The sequence below is a fragment of the Chelonia mydas genome, chromosome 3 (assembly GCF_015237465.2).
Source record: "Chelonia mydas isolate rCheMyd1 chromosome 3, rCheMyd1.pri.v2, whole genome shotgun sequence".
Lineage (NCBI taxonomy): Eukaryota > Metazoa > Chordata > Testudines > Cheloniidae > Chelonia > Chelonia mydas.
In genome coordinates, this window is record NC_057851.1 from 183,725,626 (window position 1) to 183,743,223 (window position 17,598).

At 48.7% G+C, this 17,598-nt stretch overlaps 1 protein-coding gene across 7 annotated transcripts in view; it reads right to left on the minus strand.

The window, feature by feature from the left end:
* Positions 1-17,598, minus strand: part of USP34 (ubiquitin specific peptidase 34) — a 270,160-nt gene that overhangs the window by 127,378 nt on the left and 125,184 nt on the right. For all 7 annotated transcript variants that reach the window (XM_037895996.2, XM_037895995.2, XM_043543902.1 and 4 more), the window contains 4 exons: positions 4,028-4,127; positions 3,676-3,835; positions 2,330-2,456; positions 2,078-2,225 (listed from right to left, as the gene is read on the minus strand). In XM_037895996.2, the coding sequence (XP_037751924.1) occupies positions 2,078-2,225; positions 2,330-2,456; positions 3,676-3,835; positions 4,028-4,127 (535 nt within the window). The remainder of the gene's footprint in view (positions 1-2,077; positions 2,226-2,329; positions 2,457-3,675; positions 3,836-4,027; positions 4,128-17,598) is intronic.

Genomic DNA, 17,598 nt, shown 5'->3' on the forward strand with positions numbered 1-17,598 from the left:
ACCAGCTGAACCAGACTGGGACTCTGCAGTAAGAAGCGCACTCCTGGAGTTCTCAGGCCGATGTACAGGGAGGGTTCCCTGGCCAGGATCCGACTGCAGCCCCATGGCTACCCCCATGAGGTGCTTCTTAAGGTGAAGGGAAGGAGGGGCAAATCCTGCACCTAGATGCTGCATGGGCTTTCCACAAGCCATACAGACAGCACTGGTGCTCATCGCTGATCGAAAATGAGCGAGGGCAGGAAGTGCAGCATAATCCAGTATATAGATACAGGTGCTGGGCAGGGGGTGGGAGGTAGCAGGAAACCACCAAAGCAGCGTCCCAAAGTCCTTAATCCTAAGAAATTACTACAAACACTAAAACTACGACAAAAACAATAAAACTCTATGTACACGAATAAAAACAGTTTTTCTGTAAAGATTGGAAAGTGCATCACCAAAGGTGAGAGAACAGCAGAAGCTCCAACTCTGAACATGCAGCGCTGAGAAGGAACTGAAAGCGAAGTTGGTCTACCCTGCCCTTTATCGCCTCGGGTGAAACCATGAGGTGGTACAAGGGCGCATGCGCAGACTGACGGACACTACTACTTTGAAAAGCTCCAGCTCCATGGCACTTGCGCATTACCGTCAGTGGAATACAATAGGGCCCATCGTTTGAAGAATAAAAGTTATGCGCACACATCTGAAAGTTAAAGTACTAGGGTCAACTCCTTAAATACTTACTCAGTTTTTACACAATTGCTAAAATCAGGCAAACTCCCAGTGAAAGAACTGAGTCAAAAAAACTACTTAAGGATGCCAGGATTTGGCCCTGTAAGCAGGAGGACAGTAAAAACATTAACATATTCTGTCACCATGAATGAGGATGCTTTTTGTTGAAACTTGAATTGTTGAACACAACTTGAATTTCCACCTTAATTAGAATGACAGAGCAACCATTTCAGAGTTTCCTAATAAACAGGAGCTGGGTTTAGCAGAAGCTTTACAATACCATTTAAACAGACACGGCTAAAGTAATCAATTTCTTTAACATCAGGCATAAGTAAGGGAAAAAAGGATTAAAATATTTCTATTTAATGAGAAAATGGTATCATCAACTGCATCACACAAATCCTGTCCTCAAGTAAGCATTTGTGTAACATATACAATTATTAATATTATTAATATTTATTAGTTGGAGCCCCAGTGATGGACCAGGACCCCATTGTACTAGGTGCTGTACAAACACAAAACAAACAAATAGTCCTTGCCACAAAGAGCTCACGGTCTAAACACAAAACAAGAGTCACCAGATGGATACAGACTGGGACTGTAAGAAAACTATTATACAGTATTGGTCTGCAAGGTAGGCTATGGTCTTAGCACACCAGAAGCCTAACCAATGTCAAATTTTTGTAGGCATCTGTAGGTAAAGGAGAGCTTTGAAGGAGCATAACGAGGAAGATGAGAATAAGCAAATGATCAATTTGGCAACAGGATGTTCAGTAATAAATTAACTATTTTAACATAGTTGCAAAAAGACTGAAAGATGCAGTAAAGGAACTCACACTTGAATGGCAGTTAAATACATATCTGTGAGCCCAACATACATTCTGAGTCCTAATTATTTACCTATACAGAGTCATAAATATGCATGGCACTTCACAAAATATAAGATGGGACTCCACTCAGAGGAGTTTACTAACTAAATAAGACATAATAAAATGAATAAAAAGAATAATGGCAATGGGGAAAGGAGAATATAATCGTGGAAGGAAGGGAAGAATGAAAAGTTACAAGTAATAAAAACCATGTGATGTGAAAAACCATGTGTAAGTAGTGCATATCCCTTGTTACTTCTGAATTTTCTCTCTCTACTTTAAAGAAATGGTAACACTTACAAAGCACAGTTTAATAATGAAGTGTGACAGGCTGATGCTAGTTATGAAATAAATGGAGCAAATGGAATAAAACCAACAGTGATACTTGCTATTTTTCCCCAGGTACCCTAATCTACTGTCAAATAAACATCATCTTTCAACCTCTATGGATGATCAATGAGCCAAGCACAAGCTATGGCTAAGAGTATTGTACAACTTACCAGGGAAATCTCCTTTCCGGCTGCTTTGGCCAAACTCCTGAAGCTGAGCTTGCTGGTTTATCTGTTCTTTCTGCAAATTTTCATACCAGTGGGTAACCTCAGCCCTGAGATCTGCCACTTGATCACTAGGATACATTTCTATAGTCATCTGAAACATAATGCACACATTTTTTCAGAATGAACAATGAATGTTATGAAACATAATGATCTAGGAATAAAATCCATTTGGAAAACCAAAGTTCTTTTAACTACCTTGTCAGGAAGTCCAGCTGGCTGACATACAATTCTTAGTGGTAATGATTGTTTATCACTAAGTGCCTTTAAGTGACTGCTGATACCAGTGCCTTCAATCTGCCACTGTCTCAGATGATACGCAAACCTTAAGAAGCATATAAAAATCACACATAAAAACACCAAATATTTTTGTTAATATCTATTTAACTCAAAAGCCTGACAAACAGTAGGAAGACAAGAAGGCTGAGAAAGCTCCCAGCTCCACTTCTCTGGTCCTGCAGAGATTCCAACACAAAAAGAAAAAAGACAAGACTTTGTATTCCTGATATTGCTTTAGTTTAAAACAAAACAAAAAACGAAACACTTTCCACCTTTTTTTATACATCATGAATAGGGCCCTACCAAATTCACAGCTGTGAAAAATGCGTCACGGACCATGAAATCTGGTCTCTCCCTGTGAAATTTGGTCTTTTGTGTACTTTTACCTTATACTATACAGATTTCATGGGGGAGATCAGCATTTCCAAAACTGGGGAGGCGGGAGAGAGGCAAGCTTCTTGTGGGGGGAGGGTCACAGTATTGCCACCCTTACTTCTGCGCTGTCTTCAGAGCTGGGTGGCCAGACAATGGCGGTTGCTAGCCAGGCACCCAGCTCTGACAGCAGCGCTGCCACCAGCAGCACCATGGCATGGTATGGTATGATTGCAACCCTTTTGCGCTGCTGCCTTCAGAGCTGGGGCCTTGGCCCAGCAACTGCCACTCTTCAGCCGCCCAGATCTGAAGGCAGCAGCGCAGAAGTAAGGGTGGCAATACCATACCATGCCATCCTTACTTCTGAACTGCTGCAGGCGGCGGCGCTGCCTTCAGAGCTGGGCTCTCAGCCAGCAGCCACTGCTCTCCAGTAGCCCAGATGAAGGCAACGCTGCCAGCCGTAGCAGCGCAGAAGTAAGGGTGGCAATACTGCAACCCTCCTACAATAACCTTACGACTCCTCCACAACCCTCTTTTGGGTAAGGACCCTTACAGTTACAACAACGTGAAATTTCAAATTCAAATATCTGAAATTTTAGATTTTTAAAACCCATGAAATTGACCAAAATGGACTGTGAATTTGATAGGGCCCTAATCATGAAACAGCAAAAGAGGGCAACCATCTTTTTTTTCCTTGCCAAAAACCTTTAACAGACTAAGCTTCACACAAAATATTTGCAAAGTATGTATTATTATCCCCATTTTACACAGAGGAAACCAAATGAGTAATTTACATCTCTGTTTTTCAGTATTTCACTCAACTCAAATTTCAAATGATAGGAAAATAAATTACAATAAATCCCAACTCAAAATATATTGAAGAAATTGTTTACCTTCTCCTAAAAGCTTCAAGGTGTGTCTTTAGCATTAAAAGTCCTCTTTCAATTATGGTGAGACTCGAGTGGGAGTCTTGCTCAAGATTACTGGAAGCTATCATAAGGCTCTCCATACACTTGCTAATAAATTCTTGTTCTTTTTCCAGACCTGTTTTACCTGCAAGTCAGATATTTAAGTAACTATGTGCCGAATGTACTGAAAACTGCAAGTTTTAGTACTCAAGATTAAAACAAGATAAACTAATATTCTTTAAAAGATTTTATTTTTAACAAAAAAATGACTAAGATTATTTTGTACAATATCCTTGGATTTTAGTATACCCGTGTAAATAAAACTGAGAACTCTTACCATTAATGTAATAAGAATTGATATACTGGATAGCTGCTCGACTGACATCACCAGACTGTGCTCTTAAAGCAATGCCCCAGAATTGGTCCATACCACACAACTGTTAAGACAAATGAAAAATTTGTCACGTAGTTATTTTCCTCTTGGGAATCATCTCTCCCCCAGTCTGAGACATTTACACTGTGTCTTTTCCTGTTAATACTGGAGATACTCCCACAGAATGCAGGGATTTGGCCAAGCCACGAATGGGTGGGACCTGAGCATCTGAAGCACTATGGGCAAACTCTAGATAGGAAAGATAGGTCTGATTATTGGTTTGGAAACAAATGCTACCCTAAGGAACCTTGACAACATTGTGCTATCTACCCAAAAACTTAAGCTCATTCAAGTGATAGTACTATTCAGCAGTGAGACTATCAGAAATGATGGTAGAAGATCTTAAAACCAAGCCTAAGTCATCCTGAAAGAAACCCATGGAAGCTGGACTGCCTGATTGCTTGAAGTTAATCTTTGTATCTTGGCATCCATCAGAGAACTTTGTGTAAACTCCTGAGTAAGCAAAAATGACACAAGGCTTGCAAAAAGCTCAGAGAGGAATATCCCACGTTGTTTATAGGACTTGCTGCTCAATAGTCAAACTGTTAGGCCCAGTTACTCTTAAGTGGGATGAAGAAGCAAACCCTGGGATGGGAGATCCTGGCTTGCTGGGGAGATGGAATAAAGATCTCTATGAAAGCTACATTAGGTTTGACTATCACAGCATACATGGCCACTTTCATCTGATCCCCTTTTTAATCTTCTGGATCCCTTTTTCTAGTAGTGGAAAGGGGGGGGGGGGGAGGAAGGGGGAAACACACAAGAGACAATTCATCTATCTGTGAGCCATTATAAGACAGTTACTTTTTTCCTAACTGGTGTTCTTCAAGATGTGTTGCTCATGTCCATTCAGCTTAGATGTATGTGCTCGCCACATGCACCAGTGCCAGAAGTTTTTCCCTCAGCAATAGCTGTAGGGGACCAGTTCTGGTACCCCTTGGAGTGGCACGCAAATGCCGCGGTATATAGGGTGCTGCCAGCTCTCACGACCCTCAGTTCCTTCTTGCCGCAAACTCCGACAGTGGGGAAAGAGGGCGGGTTGTGGAATGGACATGAGCAACACATCTAAAGAACACCAGTTACGGAAAAAGATAATTGTCTTTTCTTCTTTGAGTGCTTGCTCAGGTCCATTCAACTTAGATGAGACCCAAGCAGTACCCCTCGGAGATGAGTAGGAGTTCACGGATGTGTAGACTGCAACACAGCTCTGCCGAACCCAGCATCGTCTCTGGCCAAGGAGCATGTCGTGGCTCAACAGATGTCCTGGATTGGGAAGTGTGCCAGGAAGGCCGCCGAAGATGCCTGAGCTCTGGTTGAGTGGGCTCTGACGATCGGCGGTGGAGGGACTCCCGCCAACTCATAGTAGGTGTGAATGTAAGAGGTGATCCAGTTAGAAATCCTCTGCGTGGACATCAGGAGGCCCTTCATTCTGTCAGCTGTAGAGATGAAAAGCTGAGTCGACTTATGGAAAGATTATTGTCTGTCTGTTCCGCAAACAGGGCTTGCCCATCGAAGGGAAGGTCTTGCATCAACTGCTGAGCCTCCATGGACAAGCCAGAGAGGAGCGGCCACGATGCCCGGCACATGGCGACAACCAAGGCCATGGTTCAGGTGGTGGTATCTGCTGCATCCAACGCCACCTGGAGCATCACCCTGGCCAGAGTCGTGCCCTCCTCCATGATTGCCCTGAACTCCTTCCTAGAAGCCTCAGGCGGGGCTTGCCACATGTTAAAGTCATAGCGTCCCAGGAGGGCCTGATGGTTGGCTACCCTCAACTGGAGACTAGAGGACAAATAAACCTTACGGGCGTCTAGTAACAAGTCGAGTCTCTTGGGCCTGTTCTACACTGGGGGGCTGGTGAATGGGCTGGGCTATCCCACTCAACCGGACCTTGGGCCCAAGATCCCGACAGGGGTGAAGAGTTGCCCAGCATGGGACCTTGCTCACACCCAGTCTTATCCTTTCCCTTGCGGGAGGTTGTAGAGCGACCTTGCACCATCTTCTTTGGCTTCTTAGCTGGAGCAACAGATGGGGACTGGTGCTGGTCAGTGGAAGGACCTGGTGCGGCACTGCGTACTGAGGTCACAGTGCTCGGTGCCGAGTCGGAGCATTGCTTTGGTGCCGGGGTGAGAGTCGACTCCACAAGGTGCTCTCTTAAGTGAATATCATGCTCCTTCTTAGTCCTTGGCTTGAAGGAATTGCAAATTTTGCACTTTTCACTAATGTGCCCTTCGCCCAAGCAACACAGACAGCTGCTGTGTGAATCCCTAATGGGCATGGGCCTCTTGTTAAATCCTGGGGACTGGGGCTTGCCCCGTCCTGAGGCAAAGTCCCGTTTTGGGAGCTATGAAGTCTATAAGGGATTTACTAACACTAACAGAAAACTATATACACTATAATACAAGAATTAACGAGTTCGTACAAACAAGAAAGCAACTGCGCTAGCTGAAGCAGCAACAGTTCCAGTACCATCACTGGCGTCAAGAAGGAACTGAGTGTGGGGGGAGCTGGCGGCGCCCTATATACCACGGTATATGTGTGCCATTCAAGGGGGCGCCGGAGCTGGTCCCCTACAGATACTGCTGAGGGAAAAAACTTCCGGCACCGGTGCATGTGGCAAGCACACACACCTAAGTTGAATGGACATGAGCAAGCACTCAAAGAACTGTTCCTATTGACCTTTGGTCGTCTTAGCTAATAAAGAACCACCAGGCCTTTTTGTTTTCACTGGATGTGAACAGATCCACATGGAGGGCTCCCTAAATATCAGCTGCAACAATCCTTGCTTAAGGACCACTCTCAGTTATGTATCTGCCAGCGAATTTTTAGTCTGCATTTTTGTACATTGTATCTTATGTTGATCAGACAGATAGAGGCTATGTGACCTTGTGCCCACTTGCTGATTTACGTATGCCACAGTCATTGTGTCATGTGCTTGAACCAAGATGTTATCCTTTCTCAAGCGATCCTGGAAACGTTGAAAAATTATCATGACCAAGTCTCACCTGTGGCAAGCTGATGTTCTGGAGCCTTTCTGACAACATTTCCTGTATAACATGGCAGCCCAAGTAAGCTCACCATCCTGCAAGGTTGCCACATCTGAGGTCAGGACTTTGGATACAGATTGTGAATAGAGGATGCTACCACCCCATGGTTCTTCTGTTTTCACGAACTGAGGGTTTTAATTACTCTAGATGGCATCTTTAATTTGCTCTGCACCTCTCTTTGGGAATGGTTCCAGAACTTTTAAGAGCAATCCCTGAAACTCTCATGAACTGTCTTGCCCACGGAGTAATCTTTATGCAAGAGACCTGAAGATCTAGGTGTACAGGCAAAACGAATGATATTCTAATGCAGGACACCTGATCAGGATCTTCCTGAAACTTTGCTCTGTCAGACAAACTGACTCTTCTTGTGTCTATTTCGAAGCCAAGGTGGACGGCCCTCTAAGAAGGGAACAAGGAGCTCTTCTTTCCATGTATTATAAACCCAAAAAGCACAGAGGAGTTGCAGAGTTTTCTGCCATGACCCCTTGTGAATCAACATTAGGAAGTATGAAGAGGGAGTAAGTAGAATTTAATGACTTGCTAACTGAGCCTTTCCCCATTATTGTAAGTCTCCTATTCCTTCACAATGACTTGTTCAAAGGAGGACTGAAGATAGATGGAAAATTCTGTCTTGGATTTGGATGGAGTTATTTACCCTTGGACTTGGTTGCTTTTTTTTTTCCTTGATGAAATCTCGATGGTGGTCACCACCTTTCTCCCCATTGTCTTAAATGTGTATGGAGGAAAAAATTTCTTCTAATCTCTGGCATGGTGTTACCTTGGTCTGAAGCTGACAATTCTCTTTTGCAGGGGATCAGATAGAACCTAATGGAATAAGATGAGTATCTGAAAGGCTTCTTGGTATTTTTTGTGTTTTCTGGTCTTTGCAGACTTTTTGCTCCTTTTGCCTCTTAGAGGATTTTCCCTCACATCTGAGAATCTGTCCTAAGTGGTGCTCCCATTTGAGAGATAAGTCAGAGGGATGGCTTTGAGTCCCTGTGTTCCCCCCATTATCCAATGTAGAACTGGAGAGGAAATGCAGGAGATCAAGCCCTACCCAGATCCTTCTCCTGGTAAAAAAAAGAAGAGTCACAACAAATGCCAAGGGATTCTACTAACCAGCTAAGAACATGAGAGTGGAGGCTGATACTTTTTACCATTTCACCTTCAAGGTAGACTGGACAGATGGAGGAAGCTGAAAGAATTTTGTACTTATTCTCTGATCATTGAGGAAGGACCTGGCTACTGGATTCCAAGAAGGCCTGACCCACCATTGCAAAGGTATATCTGGAAGTGCCTTGGGTGGTGTGGGAGCCCCAATGTGCTGTCCTTTATAACTTTTCTGCTGACAAAACAAGAGTCTTTAAGCTGGGAGCAACTATGGCAAAACTCCTTCCTGTGGCTCCTGAGAGGGCCTTCTCTCAAATGGAGTACCTCTTAGCCTTTCACCTAGGATTTTTAGCCTACTTTACTGAGGAGATAGAAACAAATGGAAGAAATGAGGTCAGCAGGTGGCATTATAGGATATAATCCTCAAAATAATTTCATCACCTAGATGATGGATAGAGGAAGGGAGAATACATCTCATTTCTGCCCCCAAAATTTAGCTTTAAAAGTAAACATGGTAATGGAATAGGCAGGAATGATGGGTCAACTCTGTATGCATGGCCTGAGGCAGACAATCTGGCATGAGGCTGGAAGTGATGTGACGAAGCCTTAGAGCCCCCTGGAAAAGTATGAACTGCTTTCAGTATGATTCAAAGGGAGATGCAGCCCAAATCTCTCAGACTGGGGGGAAAGGTCATGATCCACAAACATAACCCTCCTGTAAGCCTTACTGCTAATGCTACACTTTAAACACTAGCAAAATTTAATTATAGAGGAATACTTTGATATCCAGTATTCCTATCAAACACAGGAGGCCCATAGCACTGTTAGCTTTGGTTGGCAACCTCCACAGAAACTGGAAGTCAAAACAACAAAGCTAAGCTGCTGAGGTGAATGATTCAGAGGACACTGCTACACAGTACTTTTCACTCCTCAGTTTCTTTGTAAACTGAAAGCTTTCGTGTCGTTCTTAATTTGTATTTATATATTGTGGTGCCATAAATGTGTCTATAGAACAGGCTTCAGATGTGCAAAGAGCTTTCAACAGGAAGAAAGTAAACAGCGAATAAATGGAATAAAAAACAAGTAGAGATATGAAATAGTGAATAAAGATAGCAAACACAAACTGAAAGTGTCTTTTCAATCTAACCAATACTTCAGGGAAATAAAGGGCACTGAAGTCTGCAGTATTAGAATATATAAAAAAGTTTAAGGCACACCCAGATATCCATCAACAAATTCTTCAAGAAGAGTCAAGATTTTTCAATTTAACATACTGTTGACAAATTTACACAGTATTTTAAACAACGACTTAAATTTTATAGCAAATAATTAAAGGCTATTTTTCAAAGCAGTTGATAATATATTCTCCTCTGAATTAAATGAATGTAATTATTTACTGAGTATTCTACTTAAAGGGTGGAGGGGTAGGCCTCAAAAGTATGTCCAAAATAAATTGTTTAATATAACTTACTTACATATAAATGAAAGAAATATATGTACCAGAGGGTTTCAAACAGTCACTTAAATTTAGTTTGCTAAAAACGTATATGATGAATCTTAGCTACAATATATGAAAAATAAAAATCATTTACTTAAACCATAATACAAACTGTGTGACACAAAAGACAGTTACCTGTTCTGTAACTGGTGTTCTTCGAGATGTATTGCTCATGTCTATTCCACAGTAGGTGTGTGTGCGCGCCATGTGCACCGGTGCTGGAAGTTTTTCCCTTAGCAGTACCCGTAGAGGGGGAGCACCCCTGCGACACTTGGAGTGGCGCCTCTATATCGCGCTATAAGGGGAGCCGCGAGCTCCCCCCACCCTTGGTTCCTTCTTGCCAGACAACTCCAAAAGAGGGGAAGGACGGCGGGATGTGGAATAGACATGAGCAACACATCCCGAAGAACACCAGTTACTGAACAGGTAACTGTCTTTTCTTCTTCGAGTGATTGCTCATGTGTATTCCACAGTAGGTGATTCCAAGCTATATCTGTTGGAGGTGGGTAGGAGTTCATGAGTTCCTGGGACGTAGTACTGCTCTGCTGAACCCGGCATCATCCCTAGTTTGGGAAACGATTGCATAATGCGCAGCAAACGTGTGCACTGAAGACCAGGTGGCAGCCCTACAGATGTCCTGGATAGGGACATGGGCTACATAGGCAGCCGACAAGGCCTGAGCCCTCATTGAGTGCACCCTGACGATCGATGGCGGGGGAACCCCTGCCAGATCTTAGCACGTGCATATGGACGAGGTGATCCAGTGAGAAAGGCGCTGGGTGGAAACAGGCTGCCCCTTCATATGCTCGGCTGAGGCAACGAAGAGTTGCGAGGATTTATGGAACGGTTTAGTCCAATCCAGGTAGAAGGCCAGTGCCCTGCGCACATCGAGCGTGTGGAGGCGGCGTTCCCCATTGAAAGAATGGGGCTTGGGACAGAGCACAGAAAGGAAGATGTCCTGTTCCATATGGAAGGCGGAAACCATCTCTGGGAGGAATGCAGGGTGTGGGCGAAGTTGGACCTTATCCTTGTGGAAGACCATATATGGAGGTTCCGAGGTCAAGGCCCTGAGCTCTGAGACACGTTGGGCCGACGTGATTGCTACAAGGAAGGCTACCTTCCAGGAGTGGTGAGACCAGGAACTCGTGGCCAAGGGTTCAAAGGAAGGCCCCGGGGGGCGGGACACCACCAGATTTAGGTCCCATTGCGGTACAGGGGATCTAGCATATGGGAAAGAATGGTCAAGGCCTCTCAGGAAGCGGGAGGTCATAGTATGGGAGAAGACCGAGTGCCCTTGCACTGACAGGTGGAAAGCCGATATGGCCGCCAAGTGTACTCTGATAGAGGCGGCTGCCAGCCCTTGGGTCCTAATGGACACGAGGTACTCAAGGATAAGCTGGAGCGGTACGGACAATGGGGAGACTCCCCGCTCCCCTGGAAAACCTGGACCACTTCGCCAGGTACATCCGGCATATAGACGGCTTCCTACCTTCCAGGAGGACCCGCCTGACTTCCTCGGAACACCTCCTCTCCTCCTCGTCTAGCCCCTGAGCAGCCATGCTGTCAGGTGGAAAGCAGCCAGATTGGGATGAAGGAGACAGCCCCCATTCTGGGAAAGGAGGTCTGGGCAAAGCGGCAACCTCCTCGGAGGGGCCGCCAACAGGTCCAGTAGGGTCCCGTACCAGTGTTGATGGGGCCAGGCTGGGGCAATAAGGATGATACATGCCTTGTCTGTTTTCACTTTTTCTAGAACATTTCCTATAAGGGGAAATGGTGGAAAAGCATAGAAAAGCTGATCCGACCACTGCAGGAGGAAGGCATCTGAGATCGCATCCCTTCCCAAACCCCGCCCGGAACAAAACCGGGGGCAACGCCGGTTCTGGCAGGTCGCGAACAGGTCCATGTGGGGAATTCCCCACTCTCAGAAGAGCCAGTGAGTGACCTCTGAGTGGAGCGACCACTCGTAATGGGGGGAGAAAACTCTGCTGAGGCAATAGGCCTGTGTATTGCGGGCGCCCAGTAGGTGGAAAGCCCTCAGGGAGATGTCATGGGCTATACAGAACTCCCATAAGCTCAGAGCTTCCCGGTACAGAGCTGACGACCGTGCCCCACCTTGCCTGTTGATGTAGAACAGCGCGGCGGTGTTGTCCGTAAGGACTCTGACCACCTTGCAGTGAAGCTGCGTGATGAAAGCTACACACGCCAACCGTATCGTCCTGAGCTCCCTGATATTTATATGGAGGGACATGTCCAAGATTGACCACATCCCTTGGGTTTGCATGTTCCCTATGTGAGCTCCCCAGCCCAAGTCCGATGCATTGGACACCAGGGTCTATTGACGGGGCCGTCTCCCGGAAAGGAACCCCTTGGAGCATGTTGCCCGGGGAGGACTACCATTGTAGTACCATTATCGGTACCGTGAGGACCTTGTCCAGTCCGTCCCGTGCCTGGGAGAAGTGGGAGGCTAGCCATTGCTGGAGGGGCCTCATTCGGAGCCTGGCGTGGCAGACCACATATGTGCACGCCACCATGTGTACCAGGATCTGAAGGCACACCCTTGCTGTTGTCACCGGAAAAGCCATGACCGAGGCGATGAGACCTTTGAGGGTTTCAAACCTGCCACTGGGAGAGAGACTGTGGCCCTTAAGGAGTCCAGTAGTGCCCTATGAATTCTATGCGCTGTACCGGGACCAGCATTGATTTGGTCTTGTTTACTAACAGGCCGAGACTGGCACATGTAGACAGGAGCAGATCCACATGCGCCCTTACCTGAGACCGTGAGTTGCCCTTGAGAAGTCTATCATCCAGATATTGGAACATCTGGACCCCTTCTCGTCTGAGGTAGGCCGCCACCATCGCCATACACTTTGTGAATACCCTGGGCGCCATGGATACGCCAAACGGGAGAACCATGAACTGGTAGTGGTTGGGCCCCACCAGGAAACGGAGGAAGCACCTGCACCTTTCGAAAATACGGATGTGGAAATACACATCCTGAAAGTCCAGGGCCACGTACCAGTCCCCCGGGTTCAGGGAGGGGATAACAGAAGCCAGGGAACACCATGGGGAACTAGGAGCAGACCATAAACTGATTGAGATTCCGCAGATCTAGGATGGGCCTGAGACCCCCTTTCGCCTTTGGGATCAGGAAATATCGGGAGTAGAAGCCCCTGTCCTGGAATTCTACTGGAACTCTCTCCACCGCCCCAGGCGTAGTAGTCATTCCACCTCCTGACCTAGGAGGTGAACGTGCTCTGGGTCCCCCAAGCCCACCAGGGACGGGGGCATGGTTGGGCGGGGGTGAACTGAACTGCAATGTGTAGCTCTTGGAAATGGTGCTGAGGACCCAGCGGTCCGAGGTTATTCGTGACCATTCCCCATGGAAGGCAGACAATTGGTTGCCAAACACAAACTTTATTAGTAGGGAGGTTTCCATGACAACTACCCTGGTGCCCCCCTGCAAATAGTCAAAACTGCCTCATTCCCTGCATCTTGCCCTTAGAGGGCCCAGGCTGTGGGGCAGAGCGGGACTGTCATTGAGGCCAGTGCTTTTGGTCTCTCAGCCTCTTGTAAGGGGGCTCACATCTGTTCTGTGCAGGGTGAGCAGACGTCTGCGGTTTGGCCTTGTCCTTAGCCAGAGGGACGTATAGGCCCAAGGTCTGCAGGGTGGTGCGAGAGTCTTTCATCCCGTGCAGCCTGACGTCCATCTGTTCGGTGAACAGGGCTTTCCCATTGAACAACAGGTCCTGCATGAGGGACTGGGCCTCCGCCGAAAGCCTGGACAGGAGGCCCTGCGCTTGGAGATTGTGGAGACCATCAAGCGAGCTGCCGTATCTGCCGTGTCCGACGCTGCCTGCAGGGCAGCTTTGGCTGCTGTCGCCCCCTCGTCCACCAATGCCTTAAAGTCCTTCCTATCCCGCTCTGAGAGGAGTGGCTCGACCTTTGGGCAGGGACTCCCACAAATTAAAATCACATCGGCTCAGTAAGGCCTGATGGTTGGTCACCCTGAGATGAAAACTCAAAGAGGACTAAAGTTTTCTACCAAAAGAGTCTAGTCTCCTGGCGTCTTTTTCTTGGGGGTGGGCGCGGGCTGGCCCTGCCACTCCCGGTGGTTCACAGATTCCACTACGAGAGAGTTAGGTGCTGGGTAAAAGTAGAGGTATTTGTGGTTCTTGGCTGGAAAGAAATACTTCCTCTCAGCCTTCTTGGAAATCAGGGCCAAAGAGGCAGGAGTTAGCCACAAGGCATTGGAGTTGTTGGCTACTCCTTGGTGAAGGGGTAAAGCCACACAGCCCGGCACCGAGGGGGACAGTACATTAAAGAGGGAATCGGACAGGCCCTCCATCTCCTCGGCCTGCAGCTGGAGGCTCGACGCCGCCCGCTTTAGCAGGTCTTGATGCGTCCTGAAGTCTTCCTGTGGAGCAGAGCGCGGCGGTGCCGTGATGGTGTCATCCGGTGCAGGAGAGGAGGCCAGCACAGGGCTGTGGGCCTCAGCCTGTGCCGGGGGATCAACCCCCAGGTCGGAGTCCAGGCACAGAGCAGATGACTCATGACCTGTTGACTTGTCCCTCTACCTAGATAACGAAGCCGACGGGCCCTCGGATGTCCCGGCCACTGAGCGGGTTCCCGCCTGAGTGGGCATCAGCAGCCACGGTGCCCATTGACACCACTGTCCCTGCCATGGGGCCCCTTGCCACTGTCCATGCTGCGGGCCCGGTGGCGCTATCTGGTCCGGCTGAGCGGTACGGCCCAGCGAGGGGCGGCTGGGTGCCGAGGCCAAGGTCACCACCGACCGAATGGTACCGTAGGAACAGTGGGAGTGGCGGTGCCTATGATGCTGTCTTCCACGGGACTGGGACCTCGACATCAAGGACCGGTACCCGCCGGAAGTACTGTCTCGAGACTCGCTGCGGCGCCTGGAGCTGCGGTGCAGGTGACGGGCGGCAGGAGCCCTGTGTGCGGCGCCTGACAGAGCGGGAGCTCCAGCGTCGACGTCAGTCGTGCCAAGACCGGCTACGATAGCTGCATCGTGAAGAGGAGCGCCTGCCTATCTCAGGGCCTGAGCGCGCTGCTGCATGCAATGGAGGGACCCGGGGACTCCTGCCCAGATGGAATCCTGGTTGGCGTCGAGGGTGGTGGACACGAACTGCAAGTGGACCGGTCGCTGCGTACCGAACAAGGTATAGAGCCGTCTTCAGAGTGAGAGCTGCACTGTGCTGGGGAGGCCTGTCGAGCGCCCAGCTGCGGTTTGCCTCGGGACCGGGGGCCCGCCACTGGTGGCGTCCCAGGCACCGGCAAGCTCAGAATGTCTCATGTGGCCTGCAGAGCCTCCAGCGTTGATGGCATCCTGACCGCGGGAGAGGCAGATGTCGACGCTGCCGGGCTACTCCGCTCAGCCCGAGTCGGAGGTTTTGAGCCCGGGGGGACCGAGGGCTGCCCAATACAGGACCAGGCTCTCCCACTTCCTTCTCTCAGAGCCGCTGCGAAGTCGAGCTCTTCCTTTGTTTCTTGGAAGGGGAACGGTGCCGACTAGTGGAGTGGGCTTCACTGCGCACCGACGATGCAACACCCAGTGCCGAGTCCACACGGGGTACTGGAGTTGGAGCGAGCGCCGATTCGATGAAGAGAGCACAAAACCAGATGCCTCTCTCCTTCTTAGTTCGCGGCTTGAAAGACCTGCAGATCTTACAGTGTTCACTCACATGAGTTTCGCCCAAGCAGCGGAGACACTCAGCATGCGGATCACTCCTTGGCATGGAACAGTGACAGGAGTCGCACAACTTGAAGCCTGGAGCACGGGGCATGCCCCGGGCCCACTCTAACAACTGAGAAACTACTTTCCACGAGTTACTAACAACTAGCTAAAGGTACCACTAAGATCAACTGGAAAGGCTGCAGCAACGCTGGAGCAAGAAGTTCCGATGCACCTTCACTGGCGGCAAGAAGGAACTGAGGGTGGGGGGAGCTCTCGGCTCCCCTTATAGCACAATACAGAGGCGCCACTCCAGGGGTCGCAGCGGTGCTCCTCCCCTATGGGTACTGCTAAGGGAAAAACTTCCGGCACCGGTGCACGCGGCACACGCGCACACCTACTGTGGAATACACATGAGCAAGCACTTGAAGAAGAATAAATATTACTACTTAATATACAATTTATATCCACTAATTATTAGAATACCTTTACTCAGGTTTAACAGTGGTGTAACAGATGCACAGAACACTTATTTACAGCTGGGGTAGTACCTTATTTTTTGTCACGGTTCAAATTTCTTGGTCAAGGTATAGTCAAGATCCAGACACCCACACAGCTACCCAGCTCCTCTCCATAGCTCCTGATTGCACAACCAATTTCCTGCCAGCTCCCCACCTGACCTGTCAGTAGGGTGACCTTATTTCCCTAAACTGAAAATGGGATGCACTGGGCTGGCTTGAGCCACCTGCCGTTGCCACGCCCCCTTCTTCCTCCAGATGGTCCTGTGCCCCCAACTGAGCCAAGTGGCAGAGATGTGGGCTGGAGGAAAAGGAATTGGTATGAGCTGGGATATATGCAGCAAAGGAGGGTGTGGGTGTGTGTGAGTACTTCTGAGCTCAGAGCCAAGCAGTGAAGCTGTTGGACTTTGATCCAGCTAGTGGGGCGATGCCCCTTTGGGGACTGGGATAGCAGAGGGAGGGAAAGAGACTCTGGTACTGGTAGGAAACAAGGAGACTCCAGAGAGTAGCCATGGGGAGATGTGGGGAGGCCAGGATGTTGCAGAAGCGGATGACCGGAGGCAGACTGGGGAGGAAAAGAGGCCAGTTGGGGCGGGAGGGGGCTCTGTGGACCAGCCCCGAAGGATGGGGGTGGGAAGGACACTAGGCCAGGGTGGGGATACCGTGGACCGCTTGGGGGCGGGGGGACATGAGGCTAGGCGGGAGGAGTCCGAGTGGGGGGTGTGCTGTGCTAAACTCGATGCCCCCCCACAAGTGGATGCGGGACCCTGTCAGGCACTTACCAGCCAGGTTGCCCCAGTAGGGCCCAAGGCCGCTCCATAGTCCAGCCAGCCCCGCTGTCTCCAGGGAAAGCAGAGAAGAATTTGAATTAGGGCCCAGACAGAACTGCCCTCTGATTGAGCTGTAGAGTGAGCATGTGACACCACATCGTTCCCTGATTGGAGAGACAGGGCGTAGTGGAGACACAATAAGCTGCTCACGGGGGGAAGGGTGTGTCACTGCTTCCCCCACACATCCCTGTGCTACTGCCAGTGTGGCTGCGGCTGCACAAGCAGCCGCCAAGGACACACTGTGCCCTGCAGCCCAGCCCAGCTGTTAGACCCCGGCTGGGGAGCAGCCATGGCGCCACACGGCTCCAGCCTGTACGGTCCACTGAAAGTGTCTGGAAGTTCAGATTTGGCCCTCGGTCTGCCTATTGACTACCTCTGCCCTACAGTAACTGTGGTTCTTTGAGATGTTATCATCATGTTGGATCCCACGGTACATGTGCATATGCCTGATGTCCACAATCTCAGTATCTTTTGAACACCAATTGCCATGGGGGTTGTGCATGTGCTTTGTGCTTCCTCACACTACTCTGAGGGCACAAAGGACGGAGTGGTCAAGAGTCTCCCACAGTCCCCTTGCAATTCATGCAAATGTAGATTCTCTGACTGTAAGGCCAATTCCTAAATCGCTATTTTATTTTTCCAGGGTTGTTGTTTGGCCTCCATGTTGGTACCTCTTCTTGTTTGTTAAGTTGGTGCCCTTTTGAAATTAAGGCAGTAATTGATCATATGTAACAACTGTAATCTGCCTAGAGACAAGAGGTTATATAAGGACTTAGCACA